Raw genomic sequence first — 21642 nt, 5'->3', positions numbered from 1 at the left:
CCACTGCAAAAAACTTGCCATAGATTATCCTGTCACCCATGTGGACAGAGACCTTCAGAATGAGGGAAGAGGAGGTGGTCAAAGTAGTGAGCTGACTTTCTGTTCTGCCCCAACGCTAAGAGTTTGCATACCAGGCAGTGCACAATGAACTGCAGCAATGTGCGGTGCTAGCAAGGAAGAACCAAGGCCCTAAGCTATGGATTACAAACAGGACAAAGTCTTTGTACACCATATCCACCACAGGTGGCAGAGTCTCTTAGAACCTGGTAGTTTTGATGCCCTGGGACCCATTTATATTCAACCTCTGCAGTGAGTTGGTGTCTTTCCAAGCCATTCAAGAAGGCCCTTAACTCTCATTCACAAGGATTTATGAAGAAGGTAGCCATGAACTGCATGTTCAGAGTCTAGTTACCAGAGGCTGGCATGGCTCTCCTGAATACCTGAGGAGCCCTCTAAGACAGATGGTGAGGCTCTGTCTTATCAGACATCTTGAACTAGCTACATGTATGGGAAGGGCCCTTTTGCCTCTCTAGAGTGCCAGTCAAAGCTGGGCAATGGCAACAGAGGAAGCATTGATGCATGTCTTCCCCAGGCCAGCACTATGAGACCATGGTACAAAGAACCCAAGAATTAATTGTTTCATCCAGTTTCCAGGGGGAGGCTGGCATGTGAAGCCCACAGGAAGAAATATTACAAGTATAGGTTCCAGTGCTAGAGAGAGAATCTGAGCACACAGTGGATACAAGCAAGCAAAGGAATGTAGACCTGCATCATTTCTGGACAGTCTCTGGCTATGCCAACAGAATAATAGTAAAGACAGATTGTGGCATTAGCCAGAGACACAGGACACAAGTCAGAGGGTAAGCTACTACCAAACATGAGTGAGTATTCTGGAAACTGGAAAGTATTCTGGGTTGTGCCAGGCTGAGGAACACCAGCAAGATTAGTGTGGGCTCTCAGAGTGCAAGTATGTCACAGCAGATTTTATAAAAGCTATGTAACATTTGGGCATGATGCACACTACTATAATACCAGCAATGAGGAGGGAGAGGCACAATTGGGTGATTCTATCTATAAATAAATAAATAAATAAATAAATAAATAAATAAATAAATAAATAAATGTTATATAAGGCCAAATGAGGTGGCTTATACCTGTAATCTCAGCACTAGGGAAGCAAAGGTAGGAGGACCAGAAGACCACTTTGTCTCAAAAAACAAATGAAAAGCTATACTAGGCCATATATGATGGCTTATGCCTATAACCATAGCACTCGGAGGTGGAGGCAGGAGGATCAGGGGCTCAAGGCCAGCCTCAAATACTTACCAAGTTTGAGGCCAGTCTGGACTACATTAGATGCTATTTCAAAGAAAAACAAACAAGAAAGGTCTCACTGAAATCAAACTTCAGGTAAGGTGCAGTGGTGTACATACTTTCAATCATAGGCAGAAGCAGGTAAATCTGTCAGTTTGAGGCCAACCTACGTAGAGAGTTCCAGGACAGCCAGGCCTACATAGTGAAACCCCGTCTCAGATAGATGATAGATGACAAACTGACTAACAGACAGACAGACAGAACGAACCAGAACTTCATGATAAAGTTGTACTGGAAAAGGAATCTCAACTAGGACAGTGTCTAGAAATGGATTTCAGAACCATTAGCCTCACACTTGGTTTAACCATCAACGATGCAAGGACTGCCATGATTCACAAGAGCAGCAAAGGTGGCCCAGGGTTACTATACAAGCATCTTGAACATCCCATCTTTTTTCTCCCTTCTGTTGTGTTCCCTTTTCCTGTCACCACAGCAGGGACTGGCCTCTAAGGTCTCACATACTAGTGTGTGAACATACTTCAACGTTAGTGCAGTTTTTAGGAAGCAGCTTTGCCCTTAGCCACTATAATGGATATGCCCCGGGGCAACGGCCCGTAGGACTGAGAGCAGAGGTCCCTCTGGCTTCTTCCATTCCTAAGGACCCCTGTGCGTGAATGCTCTTCTTCCTCCCCCACCCCCCACCTCCGTTGTCATTCTTCAACCACAAGAACAGACACACTGAGACTATTGCCCTACTCTAACACCATACCCTACCCTCCTTTGTGAGCCTTCAAAGTGACTAGATCAAATTCAAAGCCATTCTAGTCTGAGTGGGGGTTGTACTGAACAAGGAAAGAAAGTCTGATCCCTTAGTTAGGTCTTTCAGTGTCATGGCCCTCAGACATTTACATACCAGAACAACACATTCAATTCCACATTGGGCAATAAAGTCACTCTCAAGCTTAAGGAAGAAAGGGTTGTTCACATGTGCACATGTATATATATGTGTGTGTGTGTGTGTGTGTGTGTGTGTGTGTGTGTGTGTGTGTGTGTCTGTGTGTATGTATATATGTATACACACCAGTTTCCTTGACAGCTAACTCCTCAACATCGACTGTAGCTTTCAAGACTGTAGGACTGAGGGAGGCCCACAAGCAGAGTGTCATCAGAAAGGCATAGAAGGCCTGCTGAAGGTAGAGAGATTGGTCAGAAAGTCCAGGAACAGAGGAATTCTAGGACATTTGCATAAATGCCAGGGAAACTAACCAACACTAACATCTGGGGGCTGCAAATGGTTGTTGTTTTACTTTTGTTAATTCGTTAATAATTTTCTTTTGTTTTTGAGATTATAATATAATTAAATCCTTTTCCCTCTACCTCCAAGCCTGCTCATATACTACTCCTTACTCTCTTTCAAGTTATGGTCTCTTTCTTCTTTATTATTACATGCATATACATATAAATCCCTAAATATAATCTAAATCTCTCTATGTAGCTGTCCCCAGACTTATTATGTAAACCAGGTTGGTCTCAAACACACAAAGATCCCTCTGCCTCTGCCTCCCAAGTGCTAGAATCAAAGGTGTAGGCCACTACACCCAACTCACCCACAGGTTTTTAAAATGTCTATTCCAATTTCCAGGAGACGATAATGCCTGAGTGTGCTCTCCTATCCCAGAAGCCACAGGGAGGTAGACATGCTGTTTACTAAAATGGCTTTTGTAGGTTCAGGGTGCATGGCCAGATGGCCGCAAAAAAAAAGGTAGAGAAGTACACAACTCAAAAAGTAACAGGGCCTAAGAAGAAGGGTAATTTAGTAAGAGAATCACTCTGCAAGTCTGGGCATGTACTGTACATGTTATCTTCTGGCTAAAGACATTTCCTACTTCCCATCACAGATCCTTTGTCACTATAGGAAGTGCACTTGGTTTCCTATGTAAATAATTTCCTCTGTCAAGTTTTAGGTTAATAATTTGGTTGGAACCCACTCTGCATGATCTCGGGCCATTGAGGCTTGCTGAGATCTGGTCCATTTGGGTCCATGCTCCTGAGTGCATGAAGGAGTGTGGCCAACAAGCTGTCAATTCACTACCAACTTTGAAGAAGATCTAACTGAGCTGCCAGACAGGGTCCCTCCTCAGCAGTGATGTCCACCCTTACATCACTGAGCAGATAGAGTGCTTAGCTCTCGAACATCTTTCAGCAGTTCACCACCAGGGCAACTCTGCACCTTTCCGAGAGGTGCAGGACCCAGAAAAGAGGAAGGACAAAGTTGGGCCAAATTTCAACTCAGGTGCCCCCTCTTGTCTTGGTCCTGAGGCTCCTGGCACAGAAGAACTAGAGGTAAAGCAACTGGGAGCCAGAAAAGTCCACACAGGGTCTTCACTCATGAGACAAAAGGCTTGAGGACACACATAAGCATAAACCAGGTGTCCTGACAGCCAGGCTGTAGTGTGATTGGGGTATACAAGATGAGGGTGAAGGAGGCAAAGGTATCTATCAAGTCTTTTAAGCAGGAAGGAGGTGTGTTCAGTTCCCTCCAGTGGCTTCCTGAATCAAAGATCAGGACATAGGTCCTCTCTACTCCAGGTGTCTGTGATAGCCTGGAGCCACAGATTGGGTCATCCCAGGAAACAGTGGACCTTATAGGTTTCTAGACTGGGTCTAGACAGGGCACTATACAACCCAGGGACCTTCCCACATCTAGAGTCCCAATCTTAAAGGATTTGGCCCAGGACTGCCTAAATGGCAGCTCATGATCACCTGTTATTCTACGTCCAGAAGATCTGTTGTCCTCTTCTGACCTCCCTAGGTACCAGGCATACACATGGTACACAGATAAATATGCAGGTAACACACCCAAACACATAAGTAAGTTAATTCATTAGTAAGAAAAAATTTTAAGGACAGCTCGAGACAAAACTACACTCATATTAATGTCCCTGTCAGCCACATCTGGCAGAGACAGTAGCTTCAGAAGTGCAGGAACGAGGGGTTTGGTCCTTTCCCTTTTTGGTCCATGAGTTAGATGATACAGAGACAGCAGAGACCATTAACAGAGACCTGGGGCAGCTGTAGGTGTCACCTAATCTCATCTTTGGACTATTAGCTAAAATGCAGCAGTTGGTCTGTGGTCAAGGCAGGCTGACTTAGGAATCACCAAGCTGAGGTATACAAAGAGGTCCAAGAGACATTCATCTTTCTGAGGCAGAGCAGGGCAACAGCATCACTGGAGTGATCCAACACCCTACCTCACTGTATCTGTGGGCACAGCCATTCTGCACAACACCTCCACCATCACACCCAGGGTTGACAAAGAGCCACCAATACTTCCCCTCTTTCCCAGCCATTGTGGAAACAACAGCTACTGAGGCCTTCATCATCACACCTGCCTCTACAACCAGGACCTCTACTGGAGCAGAGACAATCACCATCTAGCAGCTAAGAACCTATATAGCAGGTATGGTGAGAGAGACCCAGACCCATCCCAACAGCCCAACATCACAGTTCCTGAGTGATAAGCAATTGTAGCCTCTCCATGGAACAGACAAGGCAGAACCTCTGTATTCCTAGACTGGCCAGCCCCGCCTCAATGTGTATTACTATTTGTAAAACAAACAAACAAACAAAAAAAAGAGGCAGACACAAGTTGAAGGCACCAGTAGCTGCCCTGCCCTACTCTGCCACTGCTCTGCTTTTAGTATCACTCCAACACATGCCCCAGGCAAGGGCTGAACCCTTTACCACTGTCTGCCTGTAACACTGAACACCAGTGCACACAGCTCATCCATTCAACCCACAGAACACCTAGGACAGGAAGGAGCCTATTGGGAGAAGGCAGCTGTAGGTCCCACCTAGTATTGCCAGACTGCACTTTTACTGTACCGTGTATAATGGGCATAGACAGAACAGGCTTCCTACCTAGTCTTTCTGCTGGCGGCTCAAGGCCCAGAACAGTCGTTCTAAATCCTGTATGAGCAGAAATGTGAGCTCCAAAGACTCCTGGTGAGCACCCAGATGGCAGCAGAGCCTGTGCCATTGGGGTTTCCTACATAGCCATCTAGAGGGACAGGGAACATTTGGTTAGGAAACCCAATGCCCTGCTACATTCCTAGGAATGGTACTTAAATACTTAAGACCAGAGTGTCCAGTAAAACAGAAGCTGATCCAGCAAGCAGACTGCTCTCAAACCTACTCCTTATGATGTACAGACCATCCCATAGGGAAAAAGTCAAGTGTAAACACCCATGGACCAATGACCATAGCATTTAGTCAACCATCAAATATGGTGGCCCTGGAAGTTCATGACAATCACATGGCACAGCCAGACTTCACTGACTTCCCCATGACTCTCCCTGCTGCTGTGAGTAGTAGAGACAGATGCCCTCTGCCTAACCTACCCACAGTATCTACCTTGGCATTTATCTGTCTCTTAAGAATCAGCTTATGACTAAATCCTAATACTCAGAACTAACACCCTACCATACAGAGAACCCATGCCTGAACCTGTAGCAGAACTAAGGGTGCCAAGCACCACTTCAACCAAGACAGAAGACATTTTCACAGACACAGCAGAATGTATTGGAAAAAAAGATTTTGTGACCCTCCTGCTGACAGTGTCACTTCCGGAGAGGGCTCTGACCTCCCATTTTGGATAAGAAGATGTTGCAATAAATGTTCCTGCATTTCCAAGGCATAAAAGGAGACAAGTCTCCTGCCTATAACTCATTGCAGCCCTGATGCCTACCATGAAGGGGGGGGGGGCAGGCAGACAAAAGGACTCAACCAACACCACTCCCTGCATAGCAGCAACAGCACAGGGTCTGCCTGAGTGTGGAAAAGATAAAAGGAAGTGAGTCCAGAGAAAAGACAAAACAAGCATGCAGAAGACATTTTATCAAGACAAGGATGGCATAGAAAAGGGGATCACAACCAGTACTGCTGTCACAGAGGGAGAGATGCTACCTTTAGGAGACAGAGCCACTGCTGGTATGAGTCCTCAGTCAGGTACAGAGAGGCAGCCAGAAAGCAGCCTCAGTTCAGAAGAAGGCCCTGTGACACTGGCCACCATGCTGTTTACCCAGGGATAGAAGGAAAATCACTGGGTAATAAATGCCTAACAATCTATGGCAAGAAGTAAATACTTCTGACCATCGAGGGAATACCCAGGCTGTATACCCATCTGTACCCCATAAGCACAGACAAATGGGAGGGTGTTTGTGTGCCATCCAAGGCCCTGAAGGTCTCTTGTCCCTTCTACCATTCCAGTATCACCTCCAACAGCTAAGAAGAGGACAGGGACAAAGGACTGGAAAGAGAAAATCCTGCCCCTGGGATGGGAGTAAATGTCAGTGGCCAAAACAGATGACAGAAGTCAGGGAGTTGGAGCCATTGGTTAGAATCAACCTTGGTTGTCATTAAGAATGGCTCAGAGCCCTACTACCACAGTCCACTGAACTTCCTAGATGTATCCAGGGCCCACAACACTCACCTGATCATATCAGTTGGGAAGTGTTCTCTTGAAAGACAATGAGAAATTGTTGTAGGCCTTCCATAATATCCCGTACCCAGCCAGCACTTTCTCAAAATTCTCTGCAGCCTCAGCACTGAACACATAAGTGCAGTATCGTGTTAAGAGCAAATAGGCCTTGAATTCCTGACTGAGGAACTAAACAGTACACACTTTCAACAACTAGGGGAAGGGGAGCAGGCTGTAAAGAAGGTAAGGTACAACAAAAGCAAGAGCACCCCTCAAGGGTCAACGAAGGAAAAGGCAGACACAGGGCCCAGCAGACGCCAGGTGTGTCATGACCTATCCCTGCTATCCTTAATCCCTCCAGCCACCACTGCCTGGCCCCAGGCATCTCTGCCTCTGGTATAGATCCTCTGTTTCATGGCAGCTCTGAGTGGTAAGGATTCTTTGGCCCTATTCCACCCCATGGTTCCTGCCTTGACTTTCACTTGTCTCTAGGAACCTACTCATGGATAACTCCTAATATTCAGGACCTTGTCCATACAGAGAACTCAATGCCCATCAAATGAAGACAGAACCAGTGAAGGTAAAGTAGGCAAAGGCAAAGCAGATGATCACAAAAAGAAAACCACATGGTCCCAATGCTATGGAATGACACTGTTTTGCTTATTGCTAGCAGGAAAGATGGGAGAAGCATGGGAAAATTGCTGTGGAATATGGCAGCAGCCACTCAAGAACCCATGGAAGCATCAGGTACAGCAGTGTGGCACCACCTGGTCTGGAAACATCCTAATACCCAGCACAGGAAACAGGACAGAGTGTGGCAGCTTGAACCACCTAAGTGGTGGGATCATTAGCTTTTGGTTTCTGGTTTTTTTGCTCTGCTTCATCTTTCTACAATAGACACATAATACCAATTTTCACAAGAGCAAAGATCCTGCTCCCTCTCCCATGACACCTATACAAGGTTTCAAAGCACACTCATCAGAATTCCACAAGCTCTGGGAGACAGGACTGTGAATCCAACTGAGGGCTCTAAACATGCCTATGTACCCAGTTCCCGGGAATGACACGACCACCAGCAAGTCTCTACTCTTCAGAGGTAGGCAGAGAAATGAATACTGCCCCCATTGTGAACACCCACCAGGTCCAGCCCCACCAAAACCCCACAGCAGCACCATGGACCTCTAGAGAACAGCTCATCAGGACAGAGAAACTCACATTCCAAGGACACATGTGCCTCAATCCCACATTTCAAATGGCTAGACCTGACCCCATTTCCACCCAGGACTGGCAGTGCCCTCCAGATTCCTGGCTCAGATTCTTCTCCCTCTGTGTCAACACATAAGCAGGACCCAGTGCCCTTCCTGTACCCTTTGTTCTTTGTCTTAAACAGCAACAATGCAACGTGGCAAAATGGCAACCTAACTTCCCCTGCTGGCTTCCCAGGTGCTAGACACTGTGTGGGGTGCCACTGCAAGGACTGACTTCTTTCTACCCTGAATAAGGCAAAAATAATGATTCACTCTCATTTTACAGAAGAAATGCAGGTTGAAGAGAGACCACATGCTAGATTATAGTTTGACCCCTCCCATCTCAGCCCACCCACTCAGGTGACACTAGAGCACAGGGAGTGTCTGGCTGCCTGCCATCTGTGGTGTCCTCTACCCTGCTATAACAGGTCCAGCTCAATGATACAGTCTCTTATGCACCCCACCCTCCCCTCCCTGTGAGGCCACTGAACCCTCATACAGATCCTACTCATTGGTAAGCTCCTGTGGGCTCTGCCGTTGCAGAGAACACAGTAAGACAGCAAAGCCTATCATGTACAGGCCCATAGCCAGGGTGAGCAACTCCCAAAGAAACTTGGCTAGATACAGTCACTAAGTGGAGGCATACTGTCCCACAGGAGCCAATTGCCTGCCTTGGCTGTCACAGGTTCTTCCCTCCTTCAGCAGCACCACTCTGCCAATTACTAGGTGCCAGGCAGCACAGTCAGCAGGTGGATCCAGAGGAGGTGCTAAGTATCCAGACAAAGGATGGAGGCTCAGAAACTCTTGTTAAATGGGCAATCCCTGCACCTATCTCTAGGGGTATTCCTGACCTTGTTAAAGCCCCGGGGAGATGACACTTGAGTGGAGCCATATGGAAGTCAGATGAACTCTACTTCAAGTTACAAATCTGCCATGCCAGGCCCCATGCAGAGTAGGTATTAAATCAGACCAGAAATAGACCCCATATACCTGTATAGCACTCAGGCTGGATGGTGGCTTCAGACTACATGCCCATCTCACCCACTGACAGGCACTGGCTGGCAGTACCCTTGCTGATATGAGTGAGCCTTGCATACTCTTGAGGCACTAGCCCTAGAAATGAGAATGCTCTCTCACCTGACTCCCTCGGCACCTCAAGATGACACAGAGGGGAGACAGCCCTCTGTGAAGAACAGTCTACTTGCTTTAGAAGCTTCTGATTCTTGACTCTCTGGGACTGTATGGTAATCACAGGTTCCTCCTACCTCCTGGATGGGTCATTCTCTGAGGACTCTCCTTGACTCCCAGCTTCTGAGGTATCTGAAGAACAACCTAAGGGCACTTAGAGAGACAGTCAAGTTCAGAAGCCAAAACTCAACTGATGCTGTAAGTGGTTCTAATAGGTGCTTCAGTACTTCCATTTGGGACAGGGGCTACTCAATGCAGAAAGCCCTCAAGCTACACAGGCTAAAGCAAAGCCTCCATCCACTAAGCCTTCCTCAGATACCTGGTTCCTACCAAACACCTGTTTGACAGTCAAAGCACCAGGTGAAGGTAATGGCCCCACCCATCAAGTCTAATACAGTGTCTGTCCAGCCTCTACTCTTTCTGCAGACACAGAGGGTCTGGCTGCTGCTTCATGCTACATACAACATGTTATTGCCTTCTACAGCAGTAGGGCTGTGCTCACTTCTCATTCTAGAGCAGTGGTTCTCAATCTTCCTAATGCTGCAATCCATTAATACAGTTCATCATGCTGTGGTGACCCCATATCACAAAATTATTTTTGTTGTGCTTCATAGATGTAATTCTGCTGTTATGAATCATAATGTAAATATCTGTATTTTCTGGCGGTCTTAGGTGACCCTTGTGAGAACCATTGTTCTAGAATAAGAACAAGGAGCAAGATGTAGCGCTTCAGTCAGGCTTATCAGTTCATTGCCCTCACAACAGTGGTTAGGAAGACAGAGGTCCAGGTATAAAGACAGGTATAAAGAAAGAAGGTGGTAACTATCCCTCTTCACTACTTCCAGATACTGAGAAACAACCTCACAATGAAGGGCAACTATTTCCTGAAGGCAGGCTCATGAAAAATGCTTAAGGGAAGGAGTCCCCAAAGTGGGCTCAATCCTGAGCAGGTCTCTATGGTCCCAGTGGCACCTTCATCTGGCATGTAATCCCATCATAATATGAGGTATCTCCTTTTAGAAGAGTGTGAACAGGAGAGCAATGGGCACAGCAGCTACTCATGGCCTCACTGCCTTGTGCTGCTACTGCAAACACAGGAACCTTGAGGAAAAGCAGAGAGGAAGAAAAGAGGGAGGAAATAAGGGGCAGGAAAGGCAAGTAGCCACACCCTGCCCAGACAGGGACAAGAAAGGGAGCTGAGGCCTTAGAGAGCCCAGCCAGGTACCTGGAGGAAGCCATCCTGAGTGGACCAAGCAAGCCGAAGAAAAGGAATCTATCTGCATTGGGCTGAGTGGCCAAGTTGAGGGAAGCAGCAAGATCCCAAAAGAAGACACCTGGAAGCAATGACCCTAGCAGGAGAACAGAATGAAGGGTAGATTCCATATAGGATGTCTTCCCACCAAAAGACCAGAGCAGGTCAGGATGTTAAGGCTGCCAAGTCCCAAAGGCAGAGGGGCATTGGCAGGAGACTGCTCCACACATACAGGATGATCTTTTTAAAGAGACTGGAGAGATGGCTCAGTGACTAAGAGTGCTGGCTACTTTCCCAGAGGACCCAGGCTTGATTCCCAGCCCCCTGGTGGCTCACAACTGTCTATGTAACTCCAGTTCCAGGGGATTTGATTCCCTCTTCTGGCCTCCACAGCACCAGGCATGCATGTAGTACACATACAACCAGGGAAAATGCCCACATACATAAATGAAGAAATAATAATTTAAAAATTGTTAAACCTTCCACTAAGAAACAATTATTTTGATAAAAAGCAAAGCCCAGGGACAGGCAGGCTAGAGACAGAGCAGATTCCTATTCTCTGGTCAACATGGCTCTTCTATGATTCCCCTTGCTAAGCTACCAAGAACACTGGGCCTTGAATACTAGGGTCCATCACATCCTATGATGGCATAAAAGGACAGTTCACAAGGTCACAGCAAAAAGATACAGAAGGGAGAGTGGGCCAATGAAAGAGCCCAGCCACACTGCTAAGGAAGTATGAGAGTTTGTTGCTTTTATCTGCAGCAGTAAGAGCTGGAGCTTAGGTGTCAGGCCTCAGAGGCTCTCCATTGTTTACAGCAGAAATAACCCTATGGACTACAACTGCAGGCACAGACCAGAAGGTACTAGTCACTTAGTGATGGGATTAGGTATCAGGAAATCTAGGAAGTCTATCTCACCCTGCCTGGAAGTCAACTTGAAGCTACCCTGCCACAAAACTCCACCCACCTGCCAAAGAAAGAGGTGGCACCTTGGTGATCCTTAGTGCCTTTTGAATCTCCTGTTAGGGATAAGAACCAAGGGCTAACATGACCAACAATAATCTCACTTCACCCAAAGACCAGCTTCTCCTCCCAGTCCACCTCCCTTATCCCGGCAGCTGTAATTCTGATCAACAGAAGCTGACAAGAACACTGTTCTCCCCTTCCAGCCAGGTCCTTGTGTTGAGAAGCTTCCCTGGGCAGGCGAGCCCCAGAGCTACAGAGCCCGGAGTAGCATCCAGGCTCAGAAGTTAACCAAAAAACCCTCTCTGTCCCATGAATATGACTTGTCTCTCACACCTTCATCCCATTAGTGTTCAATACAGCTCTGCCTGCATAAGCTTGGTAAAGACCAAATCCAAGCAGAACCAACACAAAGTCACCCTGGGATCCAGCTCCAGGGGTGGAAAAAAGCAAGACTGTTCTTGCCAGCTTTCCCACTTTAGAAAACAGCTCTTTTTCAATTTAAAAATGTTATTTATGTTAAATTATGTTTAGTCTTTATCCTTTTTAAATGGTTAGAGATATTTCTGTTTAATGTCTAAAATGGCAAATACTGACAGCTACAACTAACACAAATGTGATTAAGACTTAGAGTCTAAAGGGGTCCTAGGAGCAAAGAGTTTGAGAATGCTGCTCTAGGCCCAGGAGGAAACGTCATGTAAGAAAGGCTACATTGGGGAAACATGCTCTGGTAGACAGCCAGGACCAAGACACTCAAGAAAGCAAGGCCCTCTCGGGACTCGCAGACTAGCCACTGATGGAGGCAGCACAGGTGACCTGGAAGAACTAGGGCAGCTGAGGTGAAAACACCTTGTCTGGTACAAGGTTCAGGACCAACAAGCAGCATCTGAAGCTGCTGAGCCATAATCACAGTCAGAGATGCAGAGTCAGGCAGGCACTTGTCCCAGGAGCTGCCATAAGACATACACTTAGCCTCACTGAGTGTCCCTGTCACAGCAGAAACAGTGAGTACAGTAAGTACAGCTGGGGTCTCTGCTAAGAACAGACACTGCTTCAAAGAGATGTGGCCAGAGCGTCATGGAAAGAAGACAGGAGGGTTCTAGAGAGGACTTTCTTTGCTGATGGTTCTGGTGGAGCACAAGGAAAGCCAAGGCCAACCCATAATGCTCCTCATGTACAAGCAAAGTATAAATCATAACCATGAAACAATACAGTGATCTGAAGGATCCATGAGTCACCCAAACAAGGGAAAAAAACCATTTTTTTTTTTTTAAATTCTATCTGGAAGGGACTGGAAAGATAGCTCAGCAGTCAAGAACACATACTGCTCTTGCAGAGGACCTGAGTTTAATTCCCAGCACCCACAACAAATACCTCACAACCTCCTATAACTCTAGATTTGGGGAGATTTAAATCCTCTAGCCTCTTTGGGCACCTGCACTCATGTACACATAGCTACACACACACACACACACACACACACACACACACACACACACACACACCATTAAGAACAATAAAAATAGCCGGGCAGTAATGGTGTGCACCTTTAATCACAGCACTCAGGAGGCAGAGCCAGGTGGATCTCTGTGAGTTCGAGGCCAGCCTGGTCTACAGTGAGATCCAGGACAGGCACCAAAACTATACAGAGAAACTCTGGGCGGGGGGGGGGATAATAAAAATAAATCTTTTAAAATAAAGTATATGGTATTGGGGATGTGACTTGGTTTGGTACAGCACTTATCTAACCGCATGAAGCTCTGGGTTCATCCCCCACAGGGCATAAACCATGTGTGGTGATACATACCTATAATCTTAGCACTCAGGAGGTGGTAGCACACTATAGACCAGCCCAGGCTACATAAGACCCTGTTTCAAATCAACCAACCAACCAACCAACCAACCAACCAACAAAAGATAGTGTCTGCACTGAGCAGGTGACAGACTGTCATTATTTCCTAAATAATACAAACTTGCAACTATTTACACAGCAGTTGGACCTGTCATGTGTTAGAAGAAAATATAGAGATGATCTGCAGTACTCAGGAGGGTGGCCATGTTCCATATAAATATATTACTAACATAAGAGACTTGAGCATTTGAGCAGATTGGCACTTGAGGTAGCCCCGGGACCACTACCCTCAGGATATTACCTGTCTAGAACTGTAAGTTCTAGTGTCTCTGATGAAACATTATAGGGTTTTTGTTATTTATTATATTTCATAATAGCTTTTTTCTCATCAAAAGTCAGGCATGCTCTCAGACACTTACAATTCCACTACTCACATGCTGAGGCTGGCTGAAGCAAGACCTTGACTCTAAAAACTAAAAGGAGAGGTGGAAGGAAAAGTTAACTTGTTTCCTGTGGCACTGATGTATGTACTTGTTTCAACCCACAGTCTAAAAAGATAGTTGCCAAATCATAAGACAAAATAGCTTTGCCATTATCCCCTACAGCAGTGGGTCTCAACCTTCCTAATGCTGTGATCCTTTAATACAGTTCCTCTAATGTTGTGGTGACCCCCAACCATAAAATGGTTTTCATTGCTACTTCATAACTGTAATTTTGCTACTGTTATAAATTGTAATGTAGATATCTGATATGCAGGATATCTGATATTCGATCCCTGTGGAAGGGTTGTTCTACCTCCAAAGGGGTCGTGCCCCACAAGTTGAGAACTGCTGCCCTAGAGTTTCGTTCAGAGCCCTCATCCTCCAGCCACTTCTAATCCCTTTTCCTACTGAAGGGATAAAAGAGCTAATTCAAAAGTACTCTTGCTAGATAAATTTGAGGCAATCCACTCATCAAAATAAAAAAAGAATAAAAGTAATAAATGATAAAGACTGTGTTTGACTGTAGAAAACTGAACAAGTCTACGGTGACCTAGAAGAACAGCACAGGAAGCCCTTTTGTGCAGATGTCCATCTTGTCAGCCCTCCTTGAGTCCAGTCACCTTCATGACACCTCCTCAAACCCCAGGATCTCTACTAAAATTACTCTTCTGCCCTACATCCACCACATCCTAGTTTCCTTATTACCTCCCTTAAGTATCAGGCCACTTGTCTCTAGTCATACAGCACTCACCTTTGGCAGCTCCTTGATTCCACTATAATCTCTGGCTCATACTCTGTAGCTCACACAAACTGCCTTGTCACATATGGCACCAAAAGAAATGGCTAAAGAGCAGAAAGGCAAATATATGCTGGGTGGCACAGCAGCTCCCACTGGCCTACAGAAGCTCTGCAGAGAACCCTGAGACAGGCCTGGGGACACAGCCAGGACTTTACACAAGGTCCCATGCAGACAAGCCAAGCTGTATGTCACACAATGCCTAGACTAATTTTACATTCCTGGGCTTGCTCCCAAGGCCAGCCTCAGGCTCAGACATCACTTCCTTGGGTCCACTTGGCACTGTCAGGCCTTTTCAAAAACTGGGGACACAGCCCCACAAGGTGAAGGCTGGAACCTTCAGGAGGGACACTTCAGTCCAAACCTGTCGAGGACTGCTGAGACTGTGTCCCTTCTGCTAGCTCAAGGAGGGAAGAAAAGGGGTGCCACTGAAAAGGCACTGAAAAGTGCCTGACTCTGAGAAGACCAGACCCTTCCCTGCTGTTTCTACCTGCCCACCATCCATGACCTATGGGGTACAACCTCATACACAGAAGTGAGTATTCATGCCTTCCTGACACACCAAAACAATGAAATACTTCAACCAAAATCAAGGGCCCAAGGTAGAACACCACATAACCACATGAACTTAGCTATACATAGCCCCATGACCCTGCCAGGGATGTGCCCACTAAGGATTGTGGGAGTAACTGAATGAAAACTGCAGCCCAGATGATCATGTACCAGCGCTGGCAAAAGGAACCTTCAAAGAGAAGAAAACCAGTAGGTGTGGTCATGGTCCACGCACGGCACTGACACTGACAATGCCAAGTAGAGGGGTCAGGGGTCACATGTGGCCTGAATTGCCCTTCCTTCTCTCTTTAACCTTTTGTTTTTATTTCAATTGTTTCTACTTCCGTGTTCCCAGGCACCATCCCATGAAGCTGCAGTGAATACCAGCGGGTGTGTCCCAGCTGAGAAATCCTGTGCAGAAAGAAAAACAAACAGGAGGTAGGCACAGAATGGGAGGAACTTCTGGCAAGGCACAGAGAAGCAGCTCGCACCTTCTTCTGCCAGACTAGCCCATAATAGACAGGGTGCACAGAAATCCCTAGCAGGAAATGACCAACGACCTCACCCAGCACTTTCAGTTACCCAGTAGAGCATTGGAAGGCAAATGGTAGCCACTAGGATCTGAGTTTGCCCACCCTGCCAACAGGCTAAGCTTCCCTCAGGGCTGTACAGCATGTCTACACAAACACAGGAAGTGGGGTTTGAGTGTTTCTGTTTCCATGGCCACTGCAAGAAAGATACAGGAAATGCTGGGCTACCAGGACCACTGATATGGGTGTTCCCCACTGAGTTGGCCTTCAAATAGATGCTATACCAGATGACCATGGCAGACCACAGCTCCTCCTGAGAGGAAGTCTTGCAAGTAAGTACACTCTCAACTGTAATCCCACAGGCAACAATGATAGCAAGGTCTGGAGGTAGCCTGAGAAGATGCTTTGCTGGGCAGGTACATAGTATGGCAGCACCAAACAACAGCTGGATTGAGGACCCACTAAGGAGAGTAAGCACTGGCCTCAGACACACCTTTATAGGGAATCACAGCCATGCCATCCAACTATCCCCAGTCAACAGAGAGCTCTTCTTTAACACAACACTGGCCTCATCCTGCTCACTGCTGGCCAGCTTTAGGATACTTGTACATGAGCTTCTAGGGGACACTCTAAGCAAAAGAGAGAAATGAAGTGTTCACAGTGTCCTGAAGTACACAGCACTTATGATCACTGCTTTTTTTAAAAAAAAAAAAAGAATGGGGACACAAGAGACCCAAGCAGACACCTTTGTAAACCCAACCCAGATGACTACCTGGGCAGCCACTCATGGAAAGAGGCTATTCCTGAGGGTGTTCCTAGAATCACATCTTTCAGTGGAGCCATCCACTGGAGAGCCTGGCTATTAGAGATGGCATCTCCATTATGCCTCTAGGCCTCTTGCAGGTACCCTCTCCACTTACTGTGCCAAAATCCTTTAGGAAGATCCCTATACTCTACTTCACATCCCACGCTCGCTCACTCACTCAGATCCTTGATACTTCCACTGTGCTTGTCCTGTCCTCCTCTGGCAGCCTTAGCGTTCAAAACACTGACCTGGAAACCTTACTCTCAACACAAGTGGGCTCAGAATCCTTGGCTGGGGAAAGAGTACAATTCACTGTCCTAAAAGACTGGGTTACAGCATCATCAGTTATGACTGCAAACTTTCCACAACCACCTCTACCCACAGGTAAAGGGAGAAGCAGAACATTCAAGTTTCCTCACAATGCCTGGTGGAGCAACAAATGGACAAACTGCTGACACCTATCACTGAACCCATCACAGAACAGATCTCATGACTCCATTTACACATTACACTGGATAGAGTGAATTGATGCTGCCTCTTGTAGGGGTGGAGACCTGCATCAACTAGAAGTCTATTCAAAGAATAATGGTAATGTTCCATATTGGGCTGAGGGTGGCATGGCAGGGGGTTTGCCCAAGATGCTGAAAGCTGTGGGTTCCACCCCTAGCAACACACTCACACACACACACACACACACACACACACACACACACACACACACACTTTAAATTAAATCATGGTCTTAGTAACAGAAGTCTATAATTTTACTAAAAATTACCTAATCATATACTTAAAACAAGCAAACTTGGTAGTACGTAAACCATACCACATGAGGCCATTCAAACAAAACCAAACTCTGGCAAGCCCAGTCAGATGTCAGTCACCAGAAACACTCTCCCAGGAGATAAAGCCTTTTGCCCCCATGCCAACCTTACAGACACCTACACACAATGGCTCAGAGTACAAGTCTGCTGAAGACTGTTCCAGAGAGGCTGGAAAGCCCTGAGGCCATTTAGTTTTTACCTGTTAGCTGAGCAAGAACAGACCTTCCAATGTACACTGTATGAATGGCCAACATCAGGTTTCATCTCCTGCCTGCATCAGAGAGATCTAAGGGCCCCAAGGCCTGAACAATAACAGGAGAGCATGGCTGGGAAGGCACCTGTAGCTCTGAGTCAGGAACAACCAGAAAGGGAGCCACAGTGGAGGGCTGGAGAGGGACTACTGGAGAGTGTAGAGGTTCAGTAAGGGTTGCTAGGCAGGAGGGCCAATTCACTATCATCAGTGGGAAGAGGAGAAAGTGTGTTCTGACTCCCTAGAGCTCAGGAGCTTCTGGACTGCTTTCTGCTAGATAAAATCCAAACTGCACTCAGACCTTCTGCTTAAATGCCTGCCCCTGACAAGAAAGACTCAAGAGTTTCCTAAAGTATCACACAGCATGTTGAGGTTCCCTCCTCCAAATCCTGAGCAGCTTCCCCTTGGGTGTTACCCTGTTCTTGGTTGTCCACAACAGAACAAAAATTCACTACACAAAAGTTGCAATCCTTTCTAGTAAGGACTGAAGGCAGTCTGACTATATACACTACTTAAGACGCTCAAAGCTTCTCCAAGCAGAGGAAACCTACAGCATAAGAGGCGGGTAAGAGCCACACCTACAACATTCTCCAGAAAAGTCCCAGCAGGTCCACCACCAAGTTCCAACGTGCCAAACTCTGCTCTGGCTATCCCAAGCATGTTTCCCTGCAGGGCCTCCCTTCCTCCTGAGCAGCTGAATGCAGAAGATAAGGCTGTGAGATGCTCGAAGTCCCAGTTTGATCTTCATCCAGCTAAGAGGAAGATGTGGTTTTCCACTTGCATTTCTGTAGACCACTCTCCAGGCTCGAACAATTGCTGGAAAAGAACACTGCTCTCACACCCATACTTGGTCCACCCAACATGAAGCCGTTCAACAAAACCTTTACTTTAAAGCAAGCAAGGAAGCAAACAATCTTTCTCAAAACACAAGCACTGTATTCTAAACTCCTCATTGACAATGGTCTGAATTAAGAAAATGACCAAGACACAGTAAAAAATGATACGTTTCTCCAATTCTTCCAAACAAAAAACTAGTTCAAACTAGTTCAAGGGTTAACTGCAGATAAAGCTCCATCCCTGAGCAAACAATGGGCATTCGAAAGGAAAAAAATGGCTTCACTCTCTAGTGACCACCTTGTCACCCAGGGATCAGAAGACAAAGTGGATGAGATCTGCATGTGTGTGGAGAGGTGGGAGATCTCTGAGGCTCACTCTGAAACTTTCATGTCTTCCTACTTTTATAGCAATACTATGAAAGAGGGATGAGGAATAAATACTAGGGCACTGTGCCTTTATCTTCCAAAGACACCAAGGAGGAACTGACCAGGGCGGTGTTGGTGGGGGTGGGGGATAGACAGGAATTATATAAAACTTGCGACTGCCAATATCCAGTATGCAATCTGTGACACTTAAGAACACCGACACAAAGATAATTACCCTGCAGCCAGATCCCTCTTTAAAAAAGTCTCCACTGCCCTTTGCAACCACAACTCTATTTTTACAATGAGGCTGAGATTCCTTCCTTTCCTAAAGGCCCCAAAAGGAGAAGCAGCTCCCAGCTATATTCTAGAGCCTGGACTGACCCCATCCTAGGGTAACAGATGAGGGTTCAGCTGTCCTTTTCCACAGAGCTCCTTGTCACCAAGGAGTCCCAAGAACCAGTGCCTCCAAAGGCTGATGAGTTAATGTCTGCATATGTGCAACGATGATTCAGTCCACAAAACACAGTCCTCTGTCAGTTTAAAGACTGGCTTCTGGTCAGTCTGCAGGCAAAAAGTACCTGCTATTCATGGGCATGGGCCTGTAAAAATAACACATACAACAGTGGGCAGCCTCCTCAGTGACCCAGCGGACAGATCCAGTTTTCTTGCAGTGAAACCATATTTGCAGATAGGCCAAGTTACCTCCAATGCTGGCCCTCTCCACAAATACACAAAGGGAGAGTGATTGGGAATAGGTCGGACACAGCTGTGTGTCCTGCATTTAAAACCCCTGGGCTTCAAAGACCTTGAAAATGACCAGGACATATCCCCTACCATGCTTACTGCATGCCAAACATGTGCTGGCCCTTAACTCAATTTACCCTTCCATATACCTGTACTGCACATTCCACAGCGTCCGTCTAACAGATAATGCTTTAAAGCAAGCCTAGAGAGGAGCACACAGCTAGTAAGTTGAGGAGAGCCAGTGACAGTGCTGCCTCTTGGACAAACCAGATGGGCCTACGCCTGGTCCCCTGTGTCACCCACACTATTACCCTAAGTGGCACAATGTGGCTCGCAGCCTCTCTTGGCCTTCTGATTACCCCTGGGGCTGCCTGTCCTCTTGGTCCGCCCTCTCAGGTTGCACGCACTGGGAGGTCAGAACCCGTCTCCACCGCCTCAGTCATCCTGAAAGTACCACTATTTACGCTGCCCTCCGCCTTTCCCCAGTTTCTAACTCCAGGGTCCCGCGCAGCCCTCTCGCACTGCCGAAACCAAAGGCGGCATCTCAGTGACCCAGCATGGTTACGTTGAACCCCGCAGCAGGGCCGCAGGCACCACCACGGACAGGATCGGGGACTGAGAAGCTGGGAGAGCGCGCGCGGCCAGGAGCGCCCGCCTCTCACTCTCCTCAAAAGTAATTTGGAAGAAAGTCATTTGGGCGGAAGAACTTTCGCAGGCCCAGCGAAGACTGACGGCTGACGGTGCCCAGCGCCCGGACTCGCAGCCCGTCACCCCGCGGCGAGGGGCCGCGGCCTCTCGGGACAGCGCCTTGGGGACCGGGCCTCGCTCCTGCCGGCCGCCCTCCCGCCCGCCCGCCCGCCCGGCCTCCGGGCGCCCCGCAGCAGCTGGCCGTCCTCTCGAGCCCCCGCCCCTCCTGGAGCCAGCCGCCCGCCGCCCGGCGTTCGCTACGTTCGCCGCCGCCCCGCACAGCGCCGCGCTGTGCCGGCAGCTGCTACTCACCCCATGAGCCAGTCCATGGCTGCGCGGGGCCCGCGCCTCGCTCGGCCTCAGCCCCGCCGGCGGCCGGAAGTAAACACTCGATGGCTCCCGCCCGCTGCCGGAAGTGACGCGCGCACGGCTTGCTGGGACGCGTAGTCCCAGCGGCCACTGCGGCCCCGCCCCGGAGTACCTGTTCTGGAACGCTAGGACCCTGCCGAACTGTGAAACTCAGGACCCCGAAGCACCCAAGACTCGAAGACTGCCAGAAACTCCGGAGCTTCCGGATCCCCAGTGCGTTTAACTTCAGAGCTCTCCGGAAACCCAGACTGCCCGGAACTCCGGAGTGCCCCAGACGAAGTGCCTGTAACATCACAGTGCACTGGACCCTGGAGCACACCCGACCCCGGTGTTGCATACTCTGGAGTGCCCGGACCCCAGAAGTGACCCTTACCCCCAGAGTGCCAGAATCCGCAGAATGCACAGACCCCGGGAATCTGAAATTCCTGGAACCTAAGTATCCCTGCCCCAGTATCCCAGACCGGGGAATGCCCAGACACAGAAGTGCCTGGAATCCCAGAGTGGCCCCAACCCTGTGTCCCAGACCTGGGAGTACACTCTGAACCCCAGGCTGGAACACCAGAGTGCCCCCCCCCAGTATGTGCCCCTTTCCTCTACAGAGCCTCATCCCTGACTATTTATATCCCCCATGCTGTCCACCTTAACCTTGTAATCATCTTTTGCCTCACCTAGTGCCTCTGCCAGAACTGTTTGGACCACACTGCCTCTTCTGTGTCCCCTTGCTTTGCTTTCTGTTCCTTTTCACCCCAGCTGCCCACCCATGTGGACATGCTTGTCCCCTTGAGTCCCCACTTGTTCCCTTGCTCCATGAGCTGTACCTTCTGGCTCTTGGGTGACTCTCTATCATCCAGGACATCCATAAGTCTCATGGTCCTGGATATCTGTCCTATTGGTTGCTCTTTCCAGAGCCTGACCAGTACCAGGAACTCATTGAACAGAGGAATAGCAACAACCCAACTCACTAGTGTCCTCAATGGGGTGTCATGAATAGCAGGCACCAGACAGATAATACCTTCAGGCCAGCTGCCCACTGTAATACAACTGTCATATACTTGAAATGGTACTCAATCCTCCCAAAAGAACCATTCCAGGGTGCTGGGAGAT

The 21642-nt window shown here is 47.8% G+C and overlaps 1 protein-coding gene across 1 annotated transcript in view; it reads right to left on the bottom strand.

The window, feature by feature from the left end:
- The window catches only part of Mob2 (MOB kinase activator 2), a 61501-nt gene extending 40925 nt beyond the window's left edge, over positions 1 to 20576 (bottom strand). The window contains exon 1 of the mRNA XM_028870649.2: positions 20482 to 20576. Coding sequence (XP_028726482.1) covers positions 20482 to 20498 — 17 coding nt within the window. The 5' untranslated portion in view covers positions 20499 to 20576. The remainder of the gene's footprint in view (positions 1 to 20481) is intronic.
- Between the last annotated feature and the right edge of the window lie 1066 nt (positions 20577 to 21642).

Source organism: Peromyscus leucopus, chromosome 1 (assembly GCF_004664715.2).
Source record: "Peromyscus leucopus breed LL Stock chromosome 1, UCI_PerLeu_2.1, whole genome shotgun sequence".
NCBI classification, from domain to species: domain Eukaryota; kingdom Metazoa; phylum Chordata; class Mammalia; order Rodentia; family Cricetidae; genus Peromyscus; species Peromyscus leucopus.
Note: the sequence above shows the minus strand (reverse complement) of the source record. Positions and strands in the feature narration are given on the sequence as shown.